At 55.1% G+C, this 24506-nt stretch overlaps 1 protein-coding gene across 2 annotated transcripts; it reads left to right on the top strand.

Annotated features, from left to right (window-relative positions):
- Window positions 1–1049: 1049 nt before the first annotated feature.
- IP6K3 (inositol hexakisphosphate kinase 3) lies at window positions 1050–23015 on the top strand. 2 transcript variants are annotated; one of them, XM_045866718.3, is made up of 6 exons: window positions 1050–1525; window positions 10874–11218; window positions 17443–17647; window positions 18824–18999; window positions 20106–20281; window positions 22231–23015. In XM_045866718.3, exons 2-6 carry the CDS (start codon window positions 11020–11022, stop codon window positions 22696–22698), a joined length of 1224 nt encoding a protein of 407 aa, XP_045722674.2. In that variant the 5' UTR covers window positions 1050–1525; window positions 10874–11019; the 3' UTR covers window positions 22699–23015. The 2 variants fall into 2 exon arrangements, with proteins under 2 accessions (XP_045722674.2, XP_054361795.2); XM_054505820.2 differs by lacking the exon at window positions 1050–1525 and adding an exon at window positions 1533–1627.
- The last annotated feature ends 1491 nt before the right edge of the window (window positions 23016–24506 follow it).

Here is a 24506-nt window from a genome sequence, read left to right as displayed (position 1 = left end):
GGCTGAGGCCCATGGCTGCTGCTGAGCCTCAGGGGCCAAGTGCCCACACTCAGAGAAGCCTGGGAAGGGGCAGGCTGGGGCCCCAGGCTAGCAGGGCACCCAGGGCCTAAGGGAACTACAGCCAGAAGTCTGGAGTAGCTTGAGTTGCCTGAAAGGCAGACTTCAGACCTAATACTTGGTCCAGAGTCGCTGAGACCCGAAGCCTGTCCCTTGACAAGCCTCTGTCCTTTGCCCACACCCCATCTCTCCCCCTCTACATGTCACCAGACCTTGTCGAGCCTGTCTCCTCAACATCTCAGGAACTCACCCACTCCCTCCCACCCCACTGCCTCTTCTCCCCACCAGGCTGGGCTCACCTGGAGGACAGCACCCAGCACCTTCCTAACCTGCCTGCCCATCTTTGATCCACTCCTCCCTGATCCACTCTCCTCAAAGCAGAGTGGATGTGCTCAAAATGCCAACCTGGGCCTGGCCCTTCCTGATATAAAGCCCTTCAGTTTCTTCTGAGAAGCCAAGGTTGGAGACCTGTGAGGACTGCCTCCCCTACCCCAGCCTCATCTGTCATCACTCCCCACCTCCTGCATGCTCGGGGCTCTGAATGCCTCTACCTCCCTGACCACCCGCTTCCCTGCTGCCTCTGGGCCTTTGCACGTGCTCTTCCCTTAGCTAACATGCTCTTCCCACCACCCTCTCCCCACCCTAACCTGGATGACCCTGTTTGTCCTTCAGTTCTCTGATGGCTGTTTCCTCTAGGATGCCTTCCCTGCTCCCCCCCAGGCTGGGCAAGGGGTATCCCTTAAGCTCCATGTTCGCCCACCAAATACACGGGGATTGCCCTTCAACTTGCTGAACACCCCTTCCTCCACCCCCACTGTAATGCCCTGACAACAGTCACTGGTCTGGCAGGTTCCTGGGTCAGCCCTGCTGAGCAAGGAGCAAGTCCAGAACACACAAGGGCCTCAAAAACGACTGGACTGTCTTCAAGCTGATTGAGCGCTGATTGGCTGACTGGCTGACTGGCTGACTGGCTTCCTGCATGACTTTCTCTCTCTCTGGGCGGCCACGGCTTGGGGCAAACTGGCAGTAAAGTTGTGGGGGAACAGGGTGGGGGAAGGGAGAACAAGACCCCCTAGCCTAGCCTTACCTCAAGGCATCAAAAACCCATCAGGGGCCTGACATCCCTCTGTGCAGCGGAGCAGACCGCTTCTCCCCCTCAGACCTCCCCTCCTCTGCCTCCTCTTCACTCCCCCTCCCTCCTCGGCCCTCAGGCCCTGCTCACATCAGCCACACACCAGCTGACAGCTGGACGCGCCAGCCCCTGCCAGCCCTGCCCGAGGGTCAGGTGACCTCCGTTCCCCAGGCCCGCCGGGCAGACCTCTCCACGGGCGCTGTCGTGGACAGTGAGTCCACAGGGCTGGGACACCGGGAAGGGCCTGCAGTCGGCAGGCACTGAAAGAGGAGTCTACGTTCCCCTGGACCTCCCCTTCCACACGCTCCCTGCTGTCCCTCCAGGAAGGAGCCCCTGGTGAGTGCCGCCTCGGGGGACAGGGCCTGGAGGGTCCATCCAGGACGGGACGACCCCCACCCCCAACAAGGGGTCCACCTGAGGAGGGGCCAGTCTGTCTGGGTGTGTATCTGTACATGTGTGTGCACCTGTGTGTACGGGGTGCTGGGGGTCGGCTCAGGGACATAGAAATTCTGTCGTTCGCTCGTCTCCCATCTCTGCCCCCTGCCCCTAGAGTAATTCCAACCCTTCCTAGGGTGTCTGGGAGTCTCTAACCTCGGCTCCTGCATGGAGGCAGGGCGGTTTTGGGGGAGCAGGGACGGCAGAGGAAGCTGTGTGGCAGGTGCAGGGGTTGGAGCCAATGATTCCCACTGTTTAACCCTTCACAGAGGCAGCTGCCCCAGGAGATGTGGGCAGCAAGCCCTGGGCTCCAGGAACGGCGTGTCCTGTCCCAGCAGTCTCACCCTTCGGGCGGTGGGGGGGGTGGCTAGGCTGGGATGATGTCAGGGCCTGTGGGCACCAGCCCGTGGCCTGGGTATGGGGCGCCCCCACGGACTGCTGGTAGACCACGGGCACTATCAAGGGCCCCTGCCCTGGGCAGCAGCAGAGTTTTGGGGGCCCCCTCTCCATGGGCTCTTCTTGACCCTCAGTAAACCTGAGAGCCGAACCTGTCTGAGCCTGGCATGGTCCTCAGGACCTCTGGGGATCTAAAACCCCCCATGCCAGGTTCCTTCTCCAGAGATTCAGATCCCGTGGAGCAGGGCCCAGGCTGCCACAGGTTTTAAAAGCTACCAGTTTATATCTGAACTTTTTTTACTATGAAAAACTTGAAGCCTACAGGAAAAAGTAGAGGGAATGATATCATGAACTCTTGCATATCCTCCCCCAGGGATTTACACGGTTGTCTGACCTTCGCCATACTTGCTTCACTGAGTGCTCTAAGGCTAAACTTTGAAGTAAGTTTTGGACATCACAGCATTCCCCCCAAAGTACCTCAGGAGGTTCTTACATAACCCCAATGCCATTATCCCACTAACAAAACTAACAACTCCCGAAGAATGGCCACATGGAGTTCATATTCAAATTTCCCCAAAGGCCCGCTAGATGTTCCTTATTGCTTTGTTTAGACCAGGATCCAGTCAAGGTATATGGGTCAGTATGTCTTTTAAGTCCCTTCAATCTGAAAGTGTCTCTTCCAGCCGCCTCTCCCCACCTTCACCCCAACCCACCACCACACTGACTTGCTGAATTAAAGGCCCAGTTGTCCCACAGGAGAGGGAGACTAGGGCTGAATCAGACAGCTCTCAGTACAGAAAGAGAAACTGAGGCCCGGAGAGAAAGGGACAGGGAATCTGGGGCAGAACCAGGTCTCCCAGTCCCCTCCTGTGCTGTGCTCCCCCAGAGCCAGCTCCTTACCAGGGATCTGAGAAGCTCCTCCACTGCAAAAGGCCTGTGGCCCCTGAGACCCTCCCGGTGTGCTCTATCCCAGGGCATCTTGGGGGTGGCAGGCCAGGCTGAGCCATCCTGGGGCTCCCCCTACGTTCATCTGCTCTGAGCAGGGCACCTGAATAAATCCTTTTCATATGGTTGGTATCTTGTTCACCAGCAGCCACAGGGAACAGCAATCGGCAATCAACTTTATGAGCACTGGGTTGTTCCGGGAAGTGAGATGAAAGGCCGGGAGGAGTCCAGGATGCAGGGGCTCACCGAGAGCCGCTACTCTTCCTCATCCAGCAGGGCTGGGACTGTGGGGTCCCGCTGCCCCCCGCGGTGGGGGGAGCGGGTGAGTCAGGTTGCTGAGGACCACGTTCCCCTCAGCTCGGATGTGCCCTCCAGCTCATATGCCCTGTCCCCTCTTCGGCAAACCCTGTCCCTGGCTTTGGGGTCCCTCATCCTCTATATGGAGCCAGGCACCGCACTCCTCAGAACATGCGTCACCATGGGCAGGAAGCTCCCCCCAGCCAGGCACCCCTTAGAAAAAGTAGGGCGTGGTGAGAGGAGAAGGGAATGTGGAGGGACATCGACCTTGATGGAAACTTCTGAGCTCTTGAAAAGAGCTGGGAAAGGTAGGGGCCCCCAACCGCCGTTCTGGGCTCTCTGAGGGCAGGCGTGGCAAAGCCAGGTCAGGGATGTGTTCCCTGGTGGGAGCCGGGGCTGGCTGGCTGTGGGGTTTGGGCCAGGGACTCCGGCTCAGGGCGGCTCTCGCATGGTTGCTGCTGCCCCCTGCTGGGCAAAGGCCCGCTCGCCTTCTCCCTGAACAGGCCGGCTCATGGGAGTTGGTCTGAAGGACTACGACCACACGCTCACACACACGCACTCACACACTCATCTGCACGCTCACACGTTTGCTCCACCCATGACTGCATTTTGACCTTAAAAGGTCGTTTCTTCCTGCAGCCACAAAGTTGCCATGCTAACCACTGCCAAACCCTTCTGTCTCTGGCTCAAAGGCCTCTTACGTAAGGCAGGTGACTGCTGATCACAATACTGAGAAAAAGGTGGGGAGGTGTGGGGAAGGGTGTCAGGGTTGGGAAACGTGCACATCTGGGTGGTTAGCGGTATCCAAGATCCTGGACGCAGCTTCAAGGGAGTGAGGTCCTGAGGGAGTTGGGGGGTGCTGCTGGAGCCATTACTAGCCCTATGCCCAAGGCACCCGAGGACCCGTGGTGCTGTCATGAGGTCAAGATATGGTAGGAGTCAGGGAGGGAGAAGCCTCCAGCCTCTGCCTTCCCCCAGAGCAGCCCTTCCAGTGGCACTGGGATCTGCAGTCATCTTTGCCCCATGCGTCTCCCGCCCCGACAGCAAGCTCAGAACATTGCTTCTTCTGCTAAGGACATTTGTCAGTGGCTGAAGGGCTTCTAAACTAATGATCACTGTATTAAAATCGCATTTGGTCCTCAAACTGGAGGAACATTGGGAGATTTTAAATGTTAAGAGAAAAGGAGAGAGGAAAAAATTCTCTCAAAGGATAAAATCAGCCCCAAAATAGTTTGTGTGACGGAGGAATATGAAGCATTGCTCCGTGGTTCTGGGTCTCAAGCCTTCCCTGGGGAACAGACGCTCTGCAAAGCCACATATTTCAGCCATGGCTGAGGAGGTGAGGGTGAAGTCCCGCAGTGTTCGGTATTGAGCCCACCGGGCGGGGGGGTGGGGGGTGGGGGGAGGGCACGCAGACGGAGGGTGCACGATCCTGTGGCCCTTGAGTCATTTTTAGAATGGATTTTAAAACATGGCTTTTTTCCCCCCAGAAAATAATCCTGTGCTTTCCCAGCCTGGATGGCCCAGATGATGCACAACCCTCTGCCACATGAGAAACTCCAAAATCCTCCTGCCCATTACGACCTAAGCAGTTTTAAATGGTTTTCGGGTCCTCTCCTCTCTAATAGATTACAAAATGCTCCCTCGGGCATCGCAAAGACATCGAATGGTACTTGTACCAAACCTCTGGCTCCAGCAGGCCTGCAAAATGTACGGTAGAGCTTCAGAGGCGAGCGGGCAGGCCATAAACCACGTTGCTTTTGCATCTGCAGCCGACACATCCTATACTGCGGTCTTCCTTTGATCTTAATTATCTCCGCCCCAGAACGCTTCCCAGCCCCCCACCCCATCAGATTTACTGGGATGCGATCCTGAAGGCTTCCACAACCTCACCCTCTCAGGCAACCCCCTCCTCCCTGGCCTGAGCAGGAGCCAGACAGGCACCCCAGGTCTGTGTGGCCGGGCCCCCTCTAGGCCAGCGAGGGAAGCAGGTCAGGCTTACCGCCACTCACAGCCCTCCCTCTGGTGTCCTGGCCGGTGCTGGCCACTTCCCTATTGCTCCCTTTGCCCCCCGCCCCACCACCAAGACAGGCCCTCCTCAGCCTCCCCCAGACCCAGGCCCAGCTGGTATCTCTCCCCCCTCAGACTCCATCCGGGACCCGTGACACTGCACCCGCCTTAGGAGACAGCAGTACCTCTCCTAAACTTTTCGACTAGGACCCAATTTCAACATAATTTGTTCCCTATGAGTCCCCGCTGCGATACTCATTATACTTTTAGTATCTGCTGATTGAGAAAATAAATGATGATAAAAACTACTAGGAACTCAATAATGCCTTTAAATGAATTTGTATTTTAGTAATCACAGAAGTGTTCATATACGCCTGAGAGGTTATCATGCTCCGAGGTATTACTGTTCTGGTCTGAAGATGACGCTGTGGTGGTGTGGCTTCGGGAAGGTCTACATGGGCCTGAAGGTGGGAGCCCTTCACCCTTGGCCCTGCAAATCCACACTGCTGAGTGCCCCTTTGGACCCTGTCCACCAGCACCACGCTGCTCAGCTGGGTGCGAGCTCCTGGAAGGTTCCCGTTTCTGATGCAGGCCATGGAGGCACACACAGTGGAGAGGGCCTCAGACAGGAACCTGGCCCTGAGGCCTTTAGAGTAGACAGGCTCGCTGTGGCTGAACCCCAGCTAGAGTGTTCACCAGCTCCCAACTGTGTGAACAGTCTTCAACATCTCAGACCCTCGGTTTTTCCATCTGAGCATGATTCGCTTCAGAAACGGAGATAGTGATTGTACAGCCAGTGATCCACAGGAGATTCATAGGAGTGGTTCCTGTTACATAGAATATATTTGTGCATGAAGTATTTGAGTGCCTGGTTCCAGGGAAGTCCCTTTCAACTTCCGGGCTCCATGCTGGGGATCTGGCTGTGAGCTGGCGCATTGGTGAAGATGCACAAGGCCATGCTACATAACAAACCACCCCCAAATCGCAGGGGCCTCCTAGAGCAGAGATGTATTTCTCTGTCGGGCCACATATCCAACATGTACAGTTGCTCAGGGAGTGGCTGTGCTTCCAAGATGGGCCTGGGAGAGAGGACATGGGCAATGGCTTGCCCTTAAAGCTCCCACCGGAAGTGACACAGGTCACTCCCATCCACATTATGTTGGCGGAAGCAAATCATGTGGCTTCACTTACCTTCAAAGGGCAAGGAAAGTGCAATCATACCACATTCCCACAGGAAAAACCAGACTATGTGCGAACAGCGCCGACAATGACCAGTCAGCCAGCTTGTTTCCAGATATAAGGAGCTGACAGGCTTTCGCAAGACACAGTTCATGACTAATTTAGTCTAAGTTTGAGCTGGTACAAGTCTGATTTGTGGTCTCACCTGCCATCCCTAAAATGGGAGCGGCAAGCTTGAACAGGGGCGTATCTTCTGTAATTTTTAATGAACTCGGGTTCAGCATGTGGGTAGAGATTATATAAACACAGACTCTCGGGAAATAAAATGTGCCAACTGCTAGTGACGAGCCACGAGGCCCCCATCCACCTCAGCCTGGTGGCGGCCTCGGTCCCTGTGTCTGGCATCACTGGTATTGTCATCTGTCTCCACTCTGGAAGCCAAATACAACTGCAGGCCCTGCTGTCCATGACCCTCCTTTCAGACCAGTGGCAGGCTGGCTGTCACTCGGGCCCCATGGGGCCTCATTTAACAACCAGCTGCATAGTAGGGCCCTTCAGAGATTTCTTGAATCTCCTGGAGTGAGCCCAGAGTTATTTCATTCAGGATACAACCCAGTGACAGGATAGGAGGACATGGGGATGGGGTCATTTGTCCACGACTCCTGAGGAAGGGGGCTTCCAGCCGAGCTCTTCGGGCTGGGGGCATCTCACCCTCTTCCCTCCCTCCCCCCCTTCTTCTCCCTCCCCATGGAACACTAGGGCAGGATGCTGGGTGAGGGGCCAGCTGTGGGGCCACAGAGGGAAGTGTGGGCTGGAGAGAGGACATTTGTCTCCCTTTGATGCACTAAAGGGAGCCCAGTGTACTTAGCAAGTGTGTCAGAGGGGGCGTAAGGTCCTGTCTCAGGCAGGCGCCTCACCTGCCTTCCCAGCACCGGAGCTGAGTCAGTCCTGAGAATAACCCACACAGTGATAAGCCTTGAGTGGTGGAGACGTTTGGGAAGAGGACTGCACAAAGGAATACTGTGCATTCTGTCATCTGAGCATCGTGACAAGGCTATAGCAGTGGGTGGGAAACCAAGACTCAGACGAACATTACGAGTTCATCCCAGGGGCCTCAGCAAGCTAGTGGGAATGCCTGGAACAGATCTGGGCTCCTGACTTCCTGCCCAGTGCTCTGAGGAAACAGGGCGTTGACCAAAGGCCAAGGCCCACACCAATGACAGATGTACCTGTGTGTGGCAAAAGGAAGGTCTGGGTTGAGAAAGATCCGTCAGTTTGAATTATTTATTTGGGACCTCTGAGGGAGGACTGGGAAGAATGGAGGTCTTCCCTAGCTCATTCCCACAGAGCAGGAGGCTGTACACAGTGAGAGAGAGACAACCTCAAGCTTCCTTGGGCATGGAAGGTCAGCTTGAGTGCCAAGGGGAAGCCACAGAGTGCCTCCCTGAGCGGAAGCAGAGCCCACCTGCCTAGCTCAGGGGCTAATGCCCCTGCCCTCCATCCTCCCTCTTGCCCCTTCCCGCCAACCTGTGTCAGAACCACAGACCATACAAGTCAGGAGCAGGACCCTCAGAGAGCACCTCTTCTATACCCTAAGGTGACCCTTGAGAGGAAGAGCCTCAGCTTCCCCACCTGTTGAGTCTAGATTTTTTTTAAAACTTTTTTTTTTAAAGTAAGCTCTATGTCTAACATGGGACTCAAGCTCACGACCCCAAGATCAAGAGTCCCATGCTCTACTGACTGAGCCAGCCAGGCGCCCCAAATGTAGATTTTTCTAGAAGTATAGGCTGACTACCCAGCAGACACCCCATCACTACCAACCCACCCTAAGTTTGCACTGTTGTGCCTTGGAGGCCCAGGATCTTCCTGGCTCGCTCTGTGCTGAGGTTCAGCCGGGGGCTCCTGAGAATATCGGGGAATGACAGTGCCTCTTGGGTCTTGCTGACATCCCCAGCCAGAAAGTCCCAAGAAGGTCAATACCAAGCCCTGGCTCTAGGTTGGCCTGCCCCGACACCTCATGATGGTGTCTGCAGAGGTGCGCGCCCCCCGCCCCCACACACACACTGGGACATGCACTCACTTCACCAGGTTGGAGGAGGGCAGGCCAGGGGTAGTCAGGAAGGGAGAGACCAGGCCTGGAGCACAAGAAAACCTGGGTCCTGTCCCAGCACAGCCAGTGACTTACAGGTGACTTTGGCCAAGTCCCAGCCCCCTTGGGGCTCAATTTTCTGACCTTCAAAGTGTGTACACAGCAGCCCGCAGCCTCCCTGCTGCCTGGCGGGGAAGGGCGCGACGGGGCGAAGGTGTCTGCTTCCTCCTTACTGGCGGGTGCACACAGGCAAGTTGCTTAACCTCTCATTTTCCCCATCTGTGAAACAGGCTGATAACACTACCTCGTCAGGTAGTTGTGAAGCTTGCGCGGGTTGATCTATACAACACATCTGGAACACTGCCTGCCTGGCCCTCAACAAGCTCTCTGGCTTTACTACCACTTACTTTATCTCCTCCTAATGCCACCACTGCGAGGCGACGCCGATGTCCTCAGAGCCCCTCTTAGAGTGTGGGGAAGAAGAGTGGTGGGCTGCCCCTCGTGCCAGCACGAGGGCTCGCCTGGGATGCCCCCTGGATGCGTCCGCACGGCTGGGCTGGCTCAGCAAGGCCACGCCTGATTGGTTGGTGCTGGGCCACCTTGGTTTTTCTCTTCTTCCTTCCTTCTTGCCTTCACCAAACTGGCAAGTAGGACTGGGTTTGCCAAGCAGTTGTGCTATCTTGTCCCGTATCAACTTATCCCTGAGCCGATTTCGGGTCTGCCCCTGCATCTAGATGCCTCCTACCAACTTCTCAGCTCGTGGAACAGGCTCCAAGTGGGGCTCCCGCTGTGCAGTCTGAGAGCAGGCCGGAGGTAAGGCCTAGGCTGTTGCGTCAGCACAGCCCCTTGCCATTAGGCCTCAGGTTCCCCCCTGCCCCTGCCGCCTGGCCCGGCAACCCTAACCTCCCCGTTCGTGCTCCAGCCACACAGGCAGCTCTCAGAAGCCTCGTCCTGCACCTGGCAAAGCAAATGCACATACCAGGCAAAACACCTCCCCCTTCCTAAAGGGGCACTCTGTATTCAGAAAGACAGCAGACAACGTAAGAGACCCCTGGGGGGCTGGGGGTGGGGGTGGGGATAAATGGGTTGGGCTGAGGCTTTCAGCACCACCTGGTGCCAGAGGTCCAGGTGGGTGGCGGAGGGTCTCTCTGAGCTGGGGTCGTGAACAAATGGACAGGCACTCCCTGCATGGAGCCAGCTGGCCATGCCCATGCCATGGTCTGGACTGAGGTCGTTTAGAGCATTAATCATGTCCAGTGCTGCCTAGCTTGCTGGCATCCTTGGCCAGGAGTCCAGCAGAGGAGAGGGTATTAATAACTCGGTGGTGATGGGCACCCCTGTGGGAATGTCCTCTTAGATGGGATAGGACGAATGTGGCCAGAAGAGCCTCCCCTCAGTGTCTCCTTGGGCACTCCCCTGAGACAAAGTCAGGATGTCTTGCGGGGCTGTATTTGCAGCCCGGAGTTTCAGCAAGCCTGCCCTCAGGGAGGAAAAGGGAGCGGCAGGTCGTAAAGAATGAGGCCCCCCTTTCCTCCTGCCTCGCCCCTGGCCCGCACCAGAGCCCGGTCTGGTCCCCACTTCCCTCATGTCCGAAGCAGCAGTGAGAAACACTGCCTTCTTTACAACCCAGAGCTGTTGGGAAGATATGACCACCCCGGCAATAACGCTAGAAGTAATTATGATAAATCACATTTATTGAGTACTTAGCTCTGGGCCCTTGGCTAACCTTTTCACGGGCTGTATCTCAATTTTGTCCTACGTGCATGAGGTAAGTATCCTTACTATTTCATTTTATAGATGCGGAAACTGAGGCCCAGAGAGGTTTGGTAACTTTTCAGAGTCACATGGCAATTATGTCGTGGAGCCATAATGCAGACTCATGTGCACAGCTGTGCTGTACCAAAGTGAAGCTTTCCTGTACCCCCTGAGCCCCTGCAAGAGGCCGAGTGCCCTGACAGCAGGGACTCTGCTCTCCTCTTGGGCCTGCGACAAATGTTCCCAGAGGCAGGCAGGAAACATGGTATGAGGAGTTAAGACACAGTCTCTGCGCTCTGGAAGCCTATGGTTGTATTATTTGATTTTTTAAAAAAATGTTTTAGTATTTAAATTCAAAAGCACAGGACAGTATTTAGAAAAGTCTACCTCTCATCCTGGCTCCCTGGAGCAACCACCATTTCTAGTTTCTTATAACAGATTATTCTAGAAGTGACTGATGCCTCTTTACGGTCTTGTTCAACTACCGGTGGGTCGTGGCTAGGAACTGCGGGTCCTTCCGCTCCTCCCAGCACCCCATCTCCCTCACACCATTTCCACCTTCCTCCTGTGCTTTCCAGGGGCCCCCTCCCAGGCCGACAGACAGAGGGACAGCTGTGCTCTGACGGTGATAGAGGCCAAGAAAGCAAGAGCTGAGGACCACTGACAGCCCCGCCTCCTGTCCGGAAGCTGCCACTTCTACCCCAGGCCTTCCCCCCGCGGACACATGGTCGTGCAGGACAGCACGGATGCTGGGGACGCCAGAGTGGGTGTGCGGCTAGAGCCCTTCCTGCACCAGGTCGGGGGGCACCTGAGCGTGATGAAGTACGACGAGCACACCGTGTGCAAGCCCCTCATCTTCCAGGAGCAGAGGTTCTACGAATCGCTGCCTCTGGCCATGAAGCGGTTCACTCCGCAGTACAAGGGTGAGTGTCCAGGCGGCAAGCCGTGGCTCTGTGCCCACCATACCAGGCCGGGCTCGTGTGCGCGTCCCCCGTCGCCTCCCCGGGCACCGTGCTGCGGGTGAGGGTTGACATGGAGACAAGCCCCTCTCCCACAGCCCGATTGGCCTTCGCTGTCCTAGTTTCTCTGAACTCTCGAGCCTCTGGGCCTGGAGTCTAATGCCATTTGACATCCCTACAAATTAGCTCAAGCCACTAGGCTTCAAGGAACTGAGAATGGAATAAAATGATACCCCGGCCCCACGCTGCCCTGCTAGGGTATCTGCTCCGTGTTTCAGGAGCGCCATGGCTGGGTCCTGTGACCAGGGCTGGGACAGACAGGGCAGGCCAAGGCCTCCTTCCCCTCCCTCCGGAGACCCAGGCGGGTGGCAGGAGCCTCAGGTCTGGGTCAGGGCGGGAAGGAGCTGGGACCTGACACGGTTAGGAAACCAGAATTCCTCATCCTCTTCTAGTGGCTAAACCAGGGCCACGGGCTGCCTTCCCGGTAGAGGTGGGGGAGTGGGGCACAGAGCATGTGTGTTCTGAGTCCAGGGTGGGTTCTGGGGAGTGAAGTCTGGGTGGGCAGGGCCACCGTTTGGGGGCCTGCAGGCAGGGGCACTCTGGGCAGCAGGCCAGCATCCAGGGGGCAGGCTTTTTGTCCACACCCGCCTTCAGTAAATGCGGCTCACAGGGCTCAGGGCATGACTGCCAGCCGCCAGCCCTCAATGGGATGAGTGCCCAGAGAAAAGACCTCTTTTAAAGGTCTTTGAATGTTGTGAATACAAGCTTTTGCCCTCGAATAAGCATCTGTAGTAAAAGTTATTATAGCATCCAAATCAGTCAAAAACTCACTTGCATTTCAAAGATCAAATAAGTGGGAAGGATGGGGCCTAGCTCTATGGGTATTTCTCAGAGTGGGCTCTGGGATTGATCAAGGCTGGGGTAGGGGTTCACATGCAGATTCCCAGGCTCCCTTCCCAGAACCCCTGGGGTCAGGGCCCAGGAATCTGTATTCAGCATGTCCCAGCTTGAGACTCACCTGATAGGGGGCCAAGGCATTGAGCCCCAAGCACCACTTCAGTCCCGCCTTGCCAAGACCTTCCGAGAGTCTGAGATGAGACCCATGAGCATCACACGCTGCGAGAGAGGGCCGGGTGGCCGGTGTGCAGCCTGTGCAGGCCTCCCCTGGGGCCTCTGGGGCCGCAGGCCAGGGTTGCCCATCAGTTGTGGGTCGCTGCCCAGCTCGTCAGAGTGCCCACTGGAATGAATGTCTGTCCTTTCGCAACTGAACTCAACCTAGCAAAGGGGTGGCAGGGTCTTGTGTGGGGTGGCCTCCCGCCTGCAGCATCTCACGCTTGTTGGACACAGCTCTGGGGCTGAGACAGATTGCCAAGGCAGCCACAGGCAGAGCAGGAAAGTGAAAGAGGCTGCGTGGTCTCCAGGACCCCATCCTGGTGCCTTTCCTGTGTCCTATCTACACGTGCCCATTCCTCTGGGTGGGGGAGAATGGCACCCTTCTTGGGCACCCTCAGGCACCGGTCTACTGTCCAGACCCCTACTCTACCCTGCCCCGCAGGCCTGATCGGGCCCATCCCTGGTACCGCCTGCCTTAGGGCTCTGCTAACTTGATAGATTAACTTAAGCCAAGGCACCCCAGCTACACATACCAATGGCCACAGAGCATGTTCCAGGCTCTGCCTTGGGGCTTCACCCAGGAGACGGTGTTTCCACACAAGTCGGGAGGGGGCTGGGTCAGGGAACCACAGGACACCCCACAGGGGAGACCACACAGCCCTGCTGAGGGTGAGGGTGAGGTAGAGCCCACAGACTTGGGTGATACCCAAACATGAGGATTCCGTGGTGCAGAAATGTGGATTCACTCAACAGCCAGAAGGCGGTCTGTGGAGTGCCAAGGGCCAGGCACCACTTAAGGAAATGCACATCTAGGGAGACAGCAGAGAAAGGCCCAGAACCAGGACCCTCACACTCTCAGATCCCTGGAGCAGGTAGCTGAGGTCAGGTTTCAGACGGGAAATGGTCCCTCCAAGGGCTCCCAGGCTGCACAGGCTTCTTGCTTCACCGGATAAGAAAAGTGGTCTCAGCTAACCCTCAGCATTCACTCAGTGCCAAACACAACTGTAAATTGTTCCCCTGTATCAAGTCAATCCTCGTAACAACTTTCCGAGGCAGGCACTACTATTATCCCCATTTCACAGGTGAGGAGACCGAGGCCCAGAGCGGTGACATGACTTGCCTGAGGCCACACAGCCAGTGAGAGGCAGAGCCACGATTAAAGGTCCGAGGTCTGGCTCCCAAGTGTGGGCTCTTGGCCACCCAGGCCCACTCCACCAGCCACTGCTACCCACGAGATGGGCTCTTCGGATGCCGGTGCTCAGGGGGTCTGTGGCCCAATGAAGGAGGGGATGTGACTTGCCCAGAGTCACTCAACAAGTGACCTCAGGTCAGGCTGCCACAGCAGGGACTCCCTTTCTCTCCCCCTGGGAAGGGCCCCAGAGAGAGGGGCTATTTCTGTAGTGGCCACTGAGTGCCATGGAGCACACCCTCTCCCTTCTCACCGCCCTGCACTGTGATGGCATCAGGGAGCACTGGACAGGGACGTCACTCCTAAGGGTGGCCTCCCCATGCCGGGAGCTTGCCCGGACCTTTTGCTGGGCTCCTCGGGCATGGCAACATCTTGGGGCTGCGTCCCTCTGCCTCCCAGTGTACCTGTCAGCCTTGGGTGAGCAAGGACATACTCCTGAGTATGTGAATAAATGCTCTCATGAGCTTAAAAATAAATACATGACAGAATATTCTCGGAGACTGGGGAACTGCTTGGCCAAACCGAAATTGCTGAGATGCTCTGGGCATGGCAGTTGTGGCTGTAAGCACTCCTGTCTGCCCAGCTGGCCTGACTGCAGATTGAGGTGCCTGGGGAGGGCTGGGAGCAGGCAGACGAAGCTATCCCCTGCTCCTCCCCCTGCCCCAGGCAGAGTCGGCAGAGTGCTGGGAGCCCACATCCCTCCAGGCCTAGCCCCATGGACACACAAAGCAAGTTGGTCCCACGCTGGGACCAACACAATTGACTAAAAACTAATCCAAGTCCCAAGGGGTCTGGATTCCACTGACAGGCTGCTGCAGTAAAGAGCTGGCAACTGGAGACCGTTTGCAGGGCGGCTATCTGCTATGGGTCTCGGGCTTCAGAGCAAGGTCTGGGCTGCGCTGGAGAGGGATGTGGGAGAGAAGACGGATAGGTGGAGACACAGAGCCAGAGGCGTGCGGGAAGACAGAGCAGGGACACTAAGTTTGGGTAGCTCTGACAATATGAGAAATAGAAATGATTTTTGGATCTTACTGGTTTTGGGTTATTTTGCACCCCTGCTTGCCTCCATTTATTTAGACACTCAAATCTGATGAGATCAGACAAGAGTTGGAGCCCAGAGAAGCAGGGGAAGGTCACATTTCTTGTCCTTCCAGGGAGGCCTCGTGGGGCTGGGGCTCCCAGAGACAGTGGTTTCTGGCGAGCGTGTCACCACAGTCCCACAGCGGGAAAGGTCAGATGGTGAGCTGAACTTTACAAAAGACCCAAAAGGGCTTCGCCCTTGGCTGGCACACCGTCCTGGGCTCCCCAGCAGCCAGGAGGCTCCAAGCTCCCCAAGGACAAGCAAGGAGGCCAGCGCGCTCTCCTTTCCCCATGGCAGGGGGTGGGCTCTGGGGCCTGGTGCTGGCATCCAGGTGGGCCCTCCTCCCCAGAACAAGCACACCAGCCCTCCTGCCTGAGGAAATAGGAACGGAAAAGTAGACACCACATCCTTGGGCTTCTTGGCACTCTCGACCCTTTGTACTGATGACCCTCCCAAAACAGGTTTCTCTGTTCGCTCCCACGGAACACAATGGCCAAAGCAAATGTGATAAGGACAGATAGGAGCGTGCCTCATCCCCGCACAAGTAAACACAGCGTGACCACACCGGAGTCTCCCGATAAAGCCCTTGGCTCCGTGTTACAGCTTGTTCCTTCTTCCATAGCCACGTCTGCTGTGGCCTTTCTCAGAGCTCCACCCCTTACTATGTGACCTTGGGCACATCATTCCATCTCCTGAGTCTCGGTGACTACAGGCAAGGGCCTCGCAGGCCTGCCATCACTCCATGGTAACAGACGAAAGGCCCGGGAGCTGGCACACGGCAGTGATTATGACCAACGCAGCTCTTTTCCTGACCTGCCATCAGCCCCCAGTTATCATGAGCAGAGCCCCTCTGGTGGGCATGCCCGGTTCAGGTAAACGACAAAACGCCAGGTTCAGGTACAGTATTAGCAGCAGTATCATTCATTCCCGGGACTCAGGGGCCTGAGATGAGCTGAAACAACACAGAATTTTTTTAAGGAGCTAGAAAGAACTGAATGTCACTCTCAGGCTGCGAAATTAGGGCACCGGGAATCTGAGATGACAGGACTAGCCCAGAGAGACCGCTGAGCTAGGCACAGATGGCCCTGAAGAACAACTTGCTGAATTATAGAGCAGCCCTGAAAATGAGCGTCTGCACTGACCAGCCTGGGCAGGGACGCAAGCAGGGAAATCAGCTGCCTTGAGTGCTGGTTTAGCAGAAATTACCACTTATGCTGAGAAAGTGACCAAGTGGCCAGGGGAGGAAATAAATACCTGAGGGGACCTGATCACATGCAGCCCACCTTCTCTCAGTCAGAGTCCCGGCAGGAAATGAGCGGTATACTGAACGGGGTTTAAGTGAAGAGAGTTTTCAAAGGGACGGCTCATAGAAGCGCTCGCAGGATTAAGGGGACCGGGGGTGATGAGGCACTCAGGACCAGCACCCCTGAAAGGCTGTGACTACCCCTAGGCCTGAAGGGAATGGGGTCACGGACACAGGGAAAGGGAGGCCACAGAGGGACAGGACCATGCTGCAGCAGGGAGGGAACCAGTGGGATAAATACCTCGATCTTTCTCCTGCCTCACCCCATCTCCTGCCAATGTCCTCTGTTGGCCCAACCCCTGGGAAACCAGGGCCGAGGAAGCCACTGGTGCACCCCATAGGGTCAACCTGGCAGGCACAAAGCAGGGCGGAGACAGGTGGAGGGTGGCTTGGTGGGAAAAGGAGCCACCAGAACAGTCATGGCATCAGCTGCAGGAAGAACAGGGAACCAAGGACTCTAGAGAGCCAGTCCTCGCAAAGCCATTTGTGGGGCTATCTCCCGTGCCACCAGCAAGAGTAGAGCTCCATCTCCACCAGAACTCTAGCGCGGCCGGGCACCCACTTAGCTCAGACGCTGAGCCCCATGGGGGGAGACCCAGACTGTGCCGCCAGAGCGAGAAATCCGAAACGGTGACCACAGAGCCGGTGACACGCGTGCCAGACCTAATTACCTGACCTGGCCCATGTCCAGGAGAAGCCAATTAGCACGTTTGTTCACTGGGGTTCCTCACACTCTCCACTCTCACAAGCAGCAACTAGAGCAGGCTGCCATGCCTTGATTACAAACACCGATGGTCAGGAGTGACTGTAGCTGGAGAAACCCCACAAGTCTCCTGTCTTCTATCACAGAATCATGTTCCGTCAGTAATATTCATGTGCTGTGTGTCTAACTGAAGGAGATGGTGGGCATCCGTGTTAAAGCCAGAGATCAGGGTGTGGGGAGAGGTCTAAATGAAGGGGACACAGAGGCCGAGCCCCGGAAGGCTGTCTGAGGCGGGCTTCCTGGAAGAAGCTGGTCAGACAGAGAGAAAGGGAAGGGAGAGGAAGGATGATGGAGGCAGAGGGGAGGAATGGGATGGGCCCCAGCTTCCCTCACAGCCACCCTGAGGCAGGGGGCCCCCTTTGTGGAGGACCAGCTCTGATGACCCCAGGCTGGGCCGCACTGGAACAGCTCTGCTGTGACTGGGAATGTGCCACCGTGCACCGAGGAGCCAGAAGGTGGGAACAAAATGTACAGGGCTGGCTTTGTTCAAAGCATGAAAGGGCAGAGAGATGCAATGAAGCAGACCAGCCCAAGGCTATTTTCTGCAGGCTCCGTGGCCCTGGGCTCATTCTGGAACAGTCCTCATAGTTCTTCCTTGAGAGAGGAGTTAGGGAAGGGGGAGGGAGGAGGTTGATCAGTGCCATTAAACTACCATTCAAAAGGATGTCACCCCTTACAACGTGTCCACCAGGTAAATTCCGTCTGATCTCCCCCCCCCCCCCCCCCGTGTGCTCTGCAGGCACCATCACGGTGCACCTCCAAAGAGACAGCCGAGGCCATCTCAGCCTGGTGGCCACCCCGCTGAAGGAGAACCGGGGGCCCTTCAAGGTCTCCACGGAGTCGGCGGCAGTGCCCATATGGCAGACTCTCCAGCAGACCACCGGCGGTACTGGTGGCGCCCACCCCCTCGCCCAGTGGCAGCTGGCTCACTCGCTCGAGGAGAGGTGAGGGCCACATGGCAGGATGACAGAAACCTAGCAGGGACCAGCTCCGCTCCCACCTGCGCCAAGGTCCACAGCTCCCCAAAAGGGCCGAGGAAGTGACAAATTCACAGGAAGCCTCCTTCTAGAAACACCAATGCAACCAAAGAAAGGAATGAATTTTCCTTCACGCAGTTTGTTAGAGGGAGGACTCCGATGCATTTACGTCAGAGGCTGCCACAAACGTAGAGTCCTATACAGAGCAGGCATTCGGTGCATATTTGTTTAATTACATACCGATTTCACTGAGACCATGCAATGTCTCCAGATGGGGGTGGGGGCAATGCAGAAACCCAGAAGAGGTGACACAAAGGAAAAGTGGTTAATGGCAGTCCGAAATCACCTTTCCTCAGCGGCCAGGAAGGGATGAGGAGAGAGGTCAACGCAGCCCCCCATGGGACCTTGGAGACCAGGCAGTTCGGGGCACCCGAGGTCCCAGAGAGATCTCCAGAACCTCTGATAATGTAGCTGACCTTTCTCAGATGAAAAGGACCCCTGGGGACTTATAAAACATTTATGGGAAACAAAAGGGAGCTAATACAATGAAAGTACCTCCCTTCCCCAAGGAGCACAACGGATCTAATTAAGCCTCTTGGCTCAGCGTCAGGAAGCGGGTACGCATTATCTCCATTTCACAGATGGGTAAGCCAAGATGCAGAGGACAGGAGAGAGGGCGGACCAAAGATCCAGGATTCCCAGCCCTGAGGGCCTTTGAGGTCTCAAGGAAATAACGACAAGGCATGCTCACAGCCTAAACTCCCAGCCTTCTGATTCCAGGCAGGGTCGCTTGTTCCCACACCACATCGCCTCAATAGTGCAAGCGGAACCCAGATCACTTACAAGTGAATTTAACGCCCCCCCCCCCGGCCCCACCCAGCCCTCTGAGGAGGCGACATGCTCTAATGCGTTCTTCTGGGGTTCGGAGAGACGCCCTGCCAGGGCTGCAGTGTGGCCCGATCTCATGCCCAGGGCCTGAATGGGGCAGAAGGGGCACTCCGAGACCCTGCAGGCAGCGTGGAGAGCAGCCAGGGACAGTCTGTGTCAGAGCCCAGCTCAGGAGAGCCCCGCCCCAGGGACGGGCACCTTCCCCGGCCCTCTGGCCAGGCTGCCCTGACTGTGGTGCGCCTCCCTCTCCCGCAGCCCCGCCACGTTGCTCCTGAGGTCTGACTTCCACCTCAATGCCCCGGTGTCCTCGCTGGTGGAAGATGCTAAAGGGAACCAGGCCGAGAGGAGGAGCTTCAACCCGTGGGGCCTGCAGTGCCACCAGGCCCACCTGACCCGCCTGTGCACTGAGTACCCGGAGAACCAGCGGCACCGTATCCCTGTCAGAGGGCGGGGGACCGGAGGGAGGTGACAGAGACAGACAGGGGCGCAGGGGCAGAAGGGGGAGACACAGACACGGGGCCAGGGGAGGGGTGGGCGGGGAGAGACTGATAGGAGGGAGACGTCGAGGCACAGGCCCTCAAACCTAGGACCTAGAAGAAATCTGATCTCTCCAAAAGAAAAATAAAAGAATATGGGGGAAGTTGGACTGGGAATTAAGTTGAACACAGTGCCCGTGGCCAGGCCACTGGCTGTGTCGCTGCCACCTGGGCAGAGGGGCTGGGCTGGACTGGGGGTCTCTGTGGGCAGAGAGGAATGATGACAGCCATGCTGGGTGGGGATGGCAGGGGGCTCAGAGGGCTGGGTGGGTTCCCCACACCCCAGCCTCCCTTCTAGCCCTCCAAATTCTCCCCGCAGATGTCTTCCTATGGAGCTGATGGGGTGAGGGGGTGTGGTACCCCCCTCAGGGAAGTGCCCGAGCAGGGGATTTTTAGGGGAGGTTCTCCCCCCTCATCCTCAGGCTGCCATGTTCTCAGTGAGTACATTTAGGCTTGAAATACCCCTTTGTCAGTGCTGGGCTCCTTCCCGCAAACGGGTGACTGGTTTCACAGTATTTACTAAGACACATCTGCAACCCTAATCCCTAAGAAGCTTTTGCAGTATAATTACTCCGCTGAAATTAATATTCCTGCAACTCATCTCCAAAGCTTACATCAACCCACTTCTCCCAAAAGGTATTGGCCCATTCAGTGACTCGAGGTTTTAGCCTTATGATTTTCTGCCATAAAATGTAAATTGGGCATGGCCTGCCAGGGATTTCATGCCTGCATTTTAATTCCAACCTCAGAGCAAAAAGGAAAAGGAAAAGAAGCTCACATAGACATAAACTCCCCCTAAATAAATGGACTTCTTAAAGCAGCCTGCAAAGCTGATACTTTGAATTCTCAAGAGGGACGATGGGCTTGTCTGTGAGGAGCTGGGAGAGAAGGAACGGTGCTCAGAGGAGGGGGTCCCAGGCAGCCGCCAAGGCGCGCTAGCTGCCTCCACAGGGGCCTCAGTCTTCATGTCCACAGAGCCTTCCTGAGCTTAGCGTGACCAGGGTTTCTGTTGCTGGAAAACGTCGTATCACAGTACAAGCACCCCTGTATCCTGGACCTGAAGATGGGGACCCGGCAGCACGGGGATGACGCGTCCGAAGAGAAGAAGGCCCGCCACGTGAGGAAGTGTGCGCAGAGCACCTCGGCCTGCCTGGGCGTGCGCATCTGTGGCATGCAGGTCAGTGGCAGAGGGCCTGCTGCAGGGCTGGGCGTCCGGCGTGTGCACTGCGGGGCAGGGGTGTCTCCCAAGCGGACACCACTGCCCACAGAGCCAGCCACCCAGGAGGCAGCCGGGCACGGCCCTCCCACACAGGAAGGGCAGATCCCACTCTAGGACACGCTGGGATCTCTGTAAGAGCCCCTTTCAGGACAGTGGTGCCAAAAAGCTGCCATTTTTTTTTTAAACTCGGTCTCAGGGTCTCCGGCTGCTGAAACTTCCCAGGGGCCACGTGGGGCCTGTCCACGTTGAGAGCAGACCTCTGGTGACAGTGTGTGAGGGGGGGCTGGGGAGAGAACTGAAAAAGAGCCTCTCTGTGCACTCCATGGCTTCTTCAGTCTCTTAAAGGATACAGCTGAATCCTCTCCTTCTCAGGTGCCATGAGGCACTCTGCTCTCTGAATTCTTATTAGCCGTTCCTTCTTCCTACGCCACGTCTTCTGCTGCTTCTTGCTACCTGTTCTGGTTAATGAAGTGGGAAGGTCGTAGCCTGCTAAGCTGAGGCAAAGGAATGGTTAATTTTTTTATTGCCCAGACTCTACCCCATTTTTGTAGCTCTGATGTGGCTCATGGCAGGGGCTGCAGAACGGGAAGAAATAAACTTTCCCCACTTGTTCGCTCTTAGCGTCTATCTCCTCAAAGCAAAACCAGACACCGGTGTGACGGTACACGTTAAAGCTTTCCTTAATTGAAACTGCCACCCCTTGAAGCTGGGAGTGGAGTCTATAAATTTGTTGCACAGATGTCCCCTGGAAGGCTGGGAATGCAGTCCTCAAGAGAATGGAGTGTGATGGTTTAGGGTGTAAATGGAATCTCTCTCCGGACTTCCAATCTTCTGAAAATGATCTCATTTATTTAGACAGTGATGCCTGTCATGTATTTATGACGGCTAATTTAACAGCCCATCTCCAGCCCTCCAAAGCAAGTCTATCATAGCTTTCTGATTTTTTTCCCCACACTGGTTTTCCACAAACATACCACATAATCGGAAGGCAGGAGAGACCTGAGAAACTGTCTTGGCCGGGTATGGGCTGCCCTTCCCAGGTGTGCCAGACAGAAGTGAGCCAAGTCATGGCCACGCCAGCCACTGGCCTCCGTACAGCCTCTGCCTCTGCCTGTGCCATCTGAATGAAACGGGAGCGGCTGCCACTGTCCCCCCAGCAGCATCTCCTCCATCTGCTCCCTTCTGGTGGCCAAGACATGACAGGGGAGGGGGAGAGGAGCTGGTGCCAAGGAGGAGCCACCAGTCCCACAGAGCTGCTGCGAACCTGCCCGTTCCATCCCGGCTCCCCTCAGCTGCACTGGCTGCCTGAAAACCCCATCCCTACCTCATCCAGCCTGGCTTTTCATCTTTTTATCTTCAGTCAACCCTGCTTTACCCCAAGAGCCATGACTGTTTCCTTAGAATCTGCAGAGAAAAAAAAAAAAGAATCTGCAGAGAAAGGACTTTATAAACTTCGCTGGGGAAAATTGAATCTAGCTGGCTTTCCAAGGCCATTGGCTGTGATCTCAGATTCCTACTAAGGCGTTCTAGCTTGGGTTTGCTAATATTTGAATTGAAGAAGGCCAGGAGCCAGGGTTTAAATCATGATTTGGAGGATGACACTGGAAATTCACAAGAAAGTCGATCCAAAGCTTTTCCTTATGGGCGGAGGGTCGCCTTTGTGGGGTGAAGGATATGTAGAGCTTGGATTCCTATTAAGGGCGTGCACAGAAAGCATTTTAAAATGTGAAAGTTCCTCTGGTGCTTGATGAAAGATCATCCTTCCATTCATTTCAGCCATTCTTGCCCTGCATCTCCTGGAAATCTGTTTATATGTCATGCTAGCTTGTAACACTGCAACCGTAGCAGTTGCAAGCTTTTTCTTGAGTTGGCAATTCTTCACGTCTTCTTTCTCTTTTTATTACCAGGTTTATCAAGTTGATAAGAAGCACTTTCTCTGCAAAGACAAGTACTATGGAAGAAAACTCTCTGTCGAGGGCTTCCGACAAGCCCTCCATCAGTTCCTGCATGACGGAACCCGCTTCCGGACAGAGCTCCTGGAGCCCATACAGCGCCGGCTCCAGGCCCTCCTCTCGGTCATTAGGAGCCAGAGTTCGTACCGGTTCTACTCCAGCTCTCTCCTCATCATCTATGATGGGCAGGAGCCACCAGAAAGGACCCCAGGGGGCCTGCATCCTCAGGAGGCTCCACAGACGGCCCACGGCAGCTCTTCCAGAGGTCTCACCAAAGTTGACATCCGGATGATCGACTTTGCTCATACAACATACAAAGGCTCCTGGAATGAGCACACCACTTATGATGGACCAGATCCAGGCTATATTTTTGGCCTAGAAAACCTCATCCAGATCCTGCAGGATATTCAAGAGGGAGAATGAGGCTTGTTGGGCCTATCCAGATTTTTCTGGAGTATAGCTCTCAAAAGGGACCTACTGGTAGCCAAGTTAGTCCAGACACTGTTAGATGTCTTTGTCATAATTATATCCACATTCAAAAGCCACACATGGCAGGGTATATTAATGGCGGCTACAGAAACCAGCTCTAGAGGTAAGTCCCGTACTCTGGCATCTGCTAATGCTGGTCTTCGGAGGCTGGACTGTATAGTGTGAAACGGCACCATTGTGGAGTACACTGGAGGGCTGCGGCATGAGGGAGAAGCCAGCATTACAGTGAGATTCTGGAGAATTTGCATTTAAAAATGCTTTTTGTTGTCACGCTGAAGTCTTGGCAAGCTGTGAGGCAAAAAACTCTACTTGAAGAAGACTAGAAGAGTGAGTTCACGAGTGTATGGTTTTTCTGCTCGCATGGGCTGCCCACCCCAAGAGCAGACAGAGCTCATGAACGACTGTCTCTTATCTTCCTAAGAGGCATTTAGGTGGGGCAAGAAGAAGTGGGACAGATCTGCCCGTCTCACCAGCTTCCTACCCAGGGTCTGAATGGGCAAGGGCAATCCAGACACAGCCCTGGCAAATCAAGACCCCGGGTTGTCCATTTTGCCCGTGGAGGCAAGGGTCTCTCTTTCTAGACGTCCGAGTACCTATTGGAAGTGATGCCTCTGCCCGATTCTGGCCACAAAACGGCTCTAACCATGAACTGCAGCTTCTGGTAGGGGTGGACTGTGCAAAAGGATGAGCCACTGCTGTTAAATTACACTATCCACTTTCTATTTATTTATTTTGGGGGTGGGGTGAGGGAGTCGGGAGAGAGAAGCCTGGAGGGCTGAAGAAACCAGGCGCAATGTTTACAAGACTGGTGGACAAGTGTAAATATGGAACAAAGAGCAAACAGTTCTAATTAATTCCTTCTTCTGCAGTGTGGAAACCTATTACAATGCCCTTGAGTCGAGCATGAAGATACTTTACCCAATTAGGGAAATAAATTTGTTAATAAAATTGCTGAGGTCACCAGTGATTACTTTGTGCACCTTATTACCCTTTCTGTTTGTTTATTCTGATCATCACACTGTACGGCAGTTCCAATTTATGGGTGACAAGAGTGTACAGCAAGAACAGTTCACCGATTTCTTGCAATCCTTTGGGGATCCCGGGGGGGAAATGGTGGCTAATCAAATATTTGCATGTATCTACAAGGCAGGTTACCAGACCTCGTAAGTAGTCCTTTTATCTGAACTTTCTATAATGCAAAGTAAAATAATTTTATTCTCATGGTTAATTACCATCAACTGTCCAAAAATCCACACTTACAAAAGGAAAGAGCCCTGGATTAAAAAAAAGAAAAAAAAATTTTTTTTTGTTTAATTTTAGGATACATTATATGGATTTCAAAGCAAGTTAACTTCCCTAATTATGTTTGGCTGAGGTAACGATGTGATTAATTTGCATGTTCTGCACCCATGGTGGGAGAATTGAGTCAAAGTATGTTGGGTGGCAAAAAGGAAGTCAGCCGAAAACTAAATATTTGCTAATGACAAAATGGAGCCCTAACTACTGCTTTTTCTAGGCCACTTCCTTGCTTAAAAATCTGGTTCTACCAAGTCTGAAGCTCCCTGCCTTAGCTTCCAATTCCTGGCCCCATTCTCAGCCCTGGGTGCTGTGAGACCTGCCTGAGGACTGGGGTGGGGGGGGGGGGTCAGCTAGAATATAAGTCTTTTAGGGCTGGCCACCCATGTCGCTAACTGTGCTGCAATCACTCTCCTGGCCCCTGTCTATGTGACCCATCTTCCCTC

This window comes from Mirounga angustirostris, unplaced genomic scaffold (assembly GCF_029215605.1).
Source record: "Mirounga angustirostris isolate CCGP_5_RB_7025 unplaced genomic scaffold, mMirAng1.0.hap1 SCAF_8, whole genome shotgun sequence".
NCBI lineage: Eukaryota > Metazoa > Chordata > Mammalia > Carnivora > Phocidae > Mirounga > Mirounga angustirostris.
This window is presented reverse-complemented; position numbering and strand designations above follow the sequence as displayed.

Excerpts from the sequence above, each read along its gene's own strand:
- IP6K3 (XM_045866718.3), top strand. The coding sequence starts at position 11,020 with ATGGTCGTGCAGGACAGCACGGATGCTGGGGACGCCAGAGTGGGTGTG. Across the intron at positions 11,219-17,442 it reads GTTCACTCCGCAGTACAAGG|GCACCATCACGGTGCACCTC; the intron begins GTGAGTGTCCAG and ends TGTGCTCTGCAG. Across the intron at positions 17,648-18,823 it reads GCTCACTCGCTCGAGGAGAG|CCCCGCCACGTTGCTCCTGA; the intron begins GTGAGGGCCACA and ends CCTCTCCCGCAG.